This window comes from Myotis brandtii, unplaced genomic scaffold, assembly GCF_000412655.1.
Source record: "Myotis brandtii unplaced genomic scaffold, ASM41265v1 scaffold44, whole genome shotgun sequence".
Taxonomy (NCBI): Eukaryota; Metazoa; Chordata; class Mammalia; order Chiroptera; family Vespertilionidae; genus Myotis; species Myotis brandtii.
In genome coordinates this window covers 1,319,860-1,325,323 of record NW_005366833.1, presented here as the reverse complement: position 1 = coordinate 1,325,323, position 5,464 = coordinate 1,319,860, and the positions used below count along the sequence as shown (strand labels likewise).

Here is a 5,464-nt window from a genome sequence, read left to right as displayed (position 1 = left end):
GGCTGCTGGCCGCCATCTTGGTTGGGTTAATTTGTATATAGTCGCTCTGATTGGCTGGTGGGCATGGCTTAAGGCATAGTGAAGGTACAGTCAATTTGCATGTTTGTCGTTTATTAGTGTAGATTATTCAAATAAAAGAATTCTGTGGTTCAGATTTTAAAACGCTACATTTCTTTCCCATAGGACTACTCAGAGCCTTTAAAAGACTAATAATAGGAATTTAGAGACCTCAAAAGAGGAAACTTCATGCAGTATTTCCCTGCTTTTGTAACCATAAATGGACTAACATTTTATGAAATACAGTTTGATAAATTCTGTACTGGGGTTGATGATAAATCTATAATCTAAACAGGAAAACATGAGATGGCTTTCTATGAGTCAAGCCTTATTATAACAAATACCCATACAATGAACATTAGAGCATTTTAAAACATTGATAATTTTGAAACAGGGATAAGCTTCAAAGAGTGTTTGATATAAGAAAATCATTTAAAATAAAAAATTAAAATATTTCTTAATTTGGCCCTGATATACTATGATTTATTTCTACCTTAGCATGATGGAGGAGTGAGTGCGGGAAGAATGAGTCAAAAAGGAGTGGGGGAAAGAAGAAAATCATTTACAAAATTGATTTCTTAGCTACATCAAGAAATTTCAACTGAATTGGACTCCTACATGATATGAAATGTTTCTCAGAAGGTTTAATTACAGTATTCTAAATGATTAGAGATCATAAATGACAGAATATGTAGAATTGGACAAGACTAAAAATATAGACAGCCTTTGAGAAAAATCCTCTTGAGAAAACTATTGTAAGAAAATATACAGATGGTGTAGCCTGGGTTACTACAGAGGCAATGATAAAATAAACAGGAGCAAAAGTGAATTAAGTTACCTTCTCCCTTGAGTAAAGAGTTATTCTACTCCAACTCCCAGCACGTCTCAATTGTTCAAATTAAATATATGCTTACTCACTAACTCACACAGTGAAGCCTGTCATGCTGGCATGTAAATGTCCATATTCACAGTGAAAACCAGGTAAACACTTCAGTATCATCAAATTATAATGACTGCACATTTTCATAACTGATGACACATCTCTGTGAGGGCAATCATCACCTCTTGAGTGAGACCCATGCATTATGGCTACTCAGCATGGGGATGCTGGTGACAGGAGCATCAGTGGACCAGCACTGACGAAGCATACACAGGCTGTAGGCCATGGACTGAGTGCTTGAAAGCTCATGATAAAGATCGGCATCCCCATCTTCTGGGAGTATCATCAGCAAAAAGCATTTATTATCATACAGAAGTAGGAATTTGTGCCCCAAGTCAGATCAGACACTAACTGGCTATTAATTCAGTGTGGTGGAAGTATATGGAATAATCTTTCCTAACACACATAGAAGTATACCAAATAAAAAGAGGGGATATAAAGAACCTAAAATGAGTATTAGAAACAAAAATTGTATATAGTAAAATGTCAGCACTACAAAATGAAAAAAGAAAGTGGAATGGCTTTTGCTGAAAAATCTTTTACTATATTTGAGAAAACCATTCATAGTCCTTTAGCTACTAAAATTTTGACTCTAACTCATGGCAACACAATGTAAATGTGAAAATGATGCTGCAGAATCTTAATAAAAAATTATACTTGTTAGGAAGAAAAGGTTTCTAAAGATGTATCAATCTTTATCTTGACCAAGGGTGCACATTTATGGCATGACTAGCTGCAGTTGAGATACAATCTGAGCCCATAGAGACCAGATCAAAGCTAACTGGACTCTATGGAAAATGAACTCATGATCTAACTTCATCAGCCATGATCTAACCAACTGAGCTAATGAGCCATATAAAATACATGTTGGCATGAGATATTTACTTTGAATCATTTCTGTGCTTAAATGGGCCATATAATTTTAGTCAACTTTAGAGATGTTTTCCCAAGGTTTTGTGAATAAATTGACTCACTGATCACACACATTTACCTATTATGTAGAAAGTCAGTGGTGAGGTAGTTTAAAAATACACAAGGCAATATGCAGAATTTAGAGTCTATATAGGAGAGAAAAATGTAATAGAAAATAACTATAGTGCAAAATTTAACAGCAATAATTGATGTTTATTGAGTATTCACTATTTCTCAGATATTACACAAAGCACTTCTGATAAGCTAACTATATCCATCTCATAGAGAAAAAAGTGAAGCAGGTTGTGTAACTTTCACAAAGTCACACTCTAGTAATCTCTCACTCTGCCTTGGACTAATGATAAATGACTGTGATAGATATTGCAGAGCTAACTCTCTGAACACTCATTCCAACTACCCTTTTCCCTTGCCACCTTCTCGCATATGGACACGAAAGCTACAACTCTTATTCCCAGATTGCTGGCTGCTAACGATTACGAGATGACACAGTTATGGCCAATGAAATGAAAGCAAAAGGGAGCTAGGAGTTTCTGGAAAAGCTTCTTTCTCTCCCCACAACCCCTTTCTCCCTCTTCCTCGCCCTCTCTATCTCTCCATATATATAATGTGACATATGATATTATGTGATATATATTATATGTAATATATACATACTCTAGACCAGTGGTTCTCAACCTTGGCTGCACATTAGAACCACCTGGTAATCCTTTTAAAATCCTGATTTCTGGGCCTCATCCTCCGGAAATTCTGTTTCTTTGTTAAGGGGTGGGGACACAACATTAGTAACAAAGAAACAGAATTTCCAGAGGATGAGGCCCAGAAATCAGGATTTTAAAAGGATTACCAGGTGGTTCTAATGTGCAGCCAAGGTTGAGAACCACTGGTCTAGAGTATGTATATATTACATATAATATATATCACATAATATCATATATCACATTATATATATGGAGAGATAGAGAGGGCGAGGAAGAGGGAGAAAGGGGTTGTGGGGAGAGAAAGAAGCTTTTCCAGAAACTCCTAGCTCCCTTTTGCTTTCATTTCATTGGCCATAACTGTGTCATCTCGTAATCGTTAGCAGCCAGCAATCTGGGAATAAGAGTTGTAGCTTTCGTGTCCATATGCGAGAAGGTGGCAAGGGAAAAGGGTAGTTGGAATGAGTGTTCAGAGAGTTAGCTCTGCAATATCTATCACAGTCATTTATCATTAGTCCAAGGCAGAGTGAGAGATTATTAGAGTGTGACTTTGTTATGGGGTGGGGCCACAACATTAGTAACAAAGAAACAGAATTTCCGAGGATGAGGCCCAGAAATCAGGATTTTAAAAGGATTCCCAGGTGATTCTAATGTGCAGCCAAGGTTGAGAACCACTGCTATAGACAGAAGAGAAAAGGTGAAAAAAGATGTTTTCTTTTTATAAAGCAAACATTATCTTCATTTAATAAACTCTGATATTTAAAATACAAGTCAAACATCTACATTAATAAGAGTCTCAGTTGTCAGGAGTGCTTCAGAGGCTGATTTTTCTAAGGACCAGACAGGAGGACCTGTATATATAATAACAGCAAAAGATCTCAGAGAGTGTGCAAACACAGAAGGGAGGCAGTTGGGTCCTGAGCAAATGACACTACACAGTGCACTTGTCTTATGGCCGAAGACAATGCTTTTTTATTTCAGATGGTTTCTGTATTTGAATATCAAATAGTTTACTTATACAAAATAGTAATTTAAAAAAAAACTTACTCCTAGTAGTTCAGTGTTGTAGAAATTAGATAATCATATTTCAAATATATGTTTTCCTCATAAAAAAAAGAGCAAAAAAAAAATATTCCTGGAAACATTCCCCTTTGAACTATGCAAGAGACAACTGAAGTCCTACATTAATCAAGAATTTCCATATATATTTCATTATATTTGGATTTTGTGTGCCATATATATATATATACACACAGTCCAATTATACATATACTGTGTGTATGTGTGTGTGTGTGTATACATATATGTATATGCGCGACCGGCCAACTGGCTGACTGGGCAGTAGCTATGATGTACACCGACAACCAGGAGACAGACGCTCAACACAGGAGCGGAAACCACAGGCATGGAAACATGGAACAGACTGATTAATCTCAGAGGGAAATGGGGGGTGGGAAGAGATTAACCAAAGATCTTATATGCATACTAGAGGCCCAGTGCATGGATTCGTGCACCGGTGGGGTCCCTCGGCCTGGCCTGCACCCTCTCACAATCCAGAACCCCTTGGGATGCTGGATAGCCAGTTTCAGCCCGACCCCTGCAGGCCCGATCCAGATAGGAGGGAGCCCGATCCTGTGCATTGAGAATCTGTCCCCTGGTGGTCAGTGCACGTCATAGCGACTGGTCGATGGGTCATTCGGTCGCTTAGGCTTTTATATATAGATAGATAATATAAAATCCCGTTCTACACTGTGCAAATCCCTAACACTATGTGGTGCAAATATAAAATAAGCTTTATTGGAGAAAATCTTACAGGCTGACATATAGCAGAGGGAGCACAGCTGGACTGGATACACCATGGTAATTGCTCTGTAGAAGATCTCTGGCCTCAAATGGGAGAATTAAAAAGACTCCCACATGAACTTACATTGCTCCATTGGTATAGACAGTATCGCTTCCTTCCACATACTGCACCTGAGCTGGGTAGACATGCTGTACCTGTTGCACAGTCTGTACCTGCTGTACCTGAAAAACAAATATTAGGACCTTGGTGAGTGATAGATATGAGAAAATGCACTACATTAGATTTACCTCAAATATTTTTCTAGGTTGGTGATCAATGTGAGAATGGCTTAAGATGTGATCTGTAACATCCTTCGAAGACAAGTGAATGTTGGTTGGGCCCAGATCAACTGCAGCAATAAGGCTGAAAAATTCTATAACATTCCTATAGGTATATAGATATATACACACTTCAAATATTTAGGGTGAAAATTCTGAAAGCTTCTCACTATTTTGAAAATTTAGGACTTCTCTTCCCCTGGGTTGTTAAAGCTAAATTTATTTTTTAATTAAAAAACTCATGATGGAAAATTTCAAACACTTAAATATAGAATAAATATTACAACAAAACTCATTTATTCATCATTTTATATAAATATTTGTCACAGGACCTCATCTTTCAACCTCTCAGAGGATTATTTAAAAGCAATTGCAGAGACTATATCATTTCACTGGTAAATATTTCATTTTGTTTATAAGAGATAAGACCTATTTTTAACATGAACACAATATTGATATCACACATAAATATTAGCCATTCCTTAAAACCATCTAAAATCCAGTCATAGTTCAAATTTCTATGATTATTCCAATGTCTTCTTATTGTTGCTTTGTTCAAATCAGGACCCAAACAAGGTCTACATATTACATTTGTATCTTTCTCTTTTAATATATAATAATAATCTATGATAATAAATGTGTAATATGCTAATTAGACCAGATGTCCTTCCAGGCGACCTTCTGGACAAAGCTGGGGCTGCGAGGGAACCCAGGTCCC

The 5,464-nt window shown here is 36.9% G+C and overlaps 1 protein-coding gene across 35 annotated transcripts in view; it reads right to left on the bottom strand.

The window, feature by feature from the left end:
- RFX3 (regulatory factor X, 3 (influences HLA class II expression)) overlaps positions 1-5,464 on the bottom strand; it is a 276,259-nt gene that overhangs the window by 109,910 nt on the left and 160,885 nt on the right. For all 35 annotated transcript variants that reach the window (XM_005874459.2, XM_014546293.1, XM_014546292.1 and 32 more), the window contains one exon: positions 4,553-4,650. In XM_005874459.2, the coding sequence (XP_005874521.1) occupies positions 4,553-4,650 (98 nt within the window). The remainder of the gene's footprint in view (positions 1-4,552; positions 4,651-5,464) is intronic.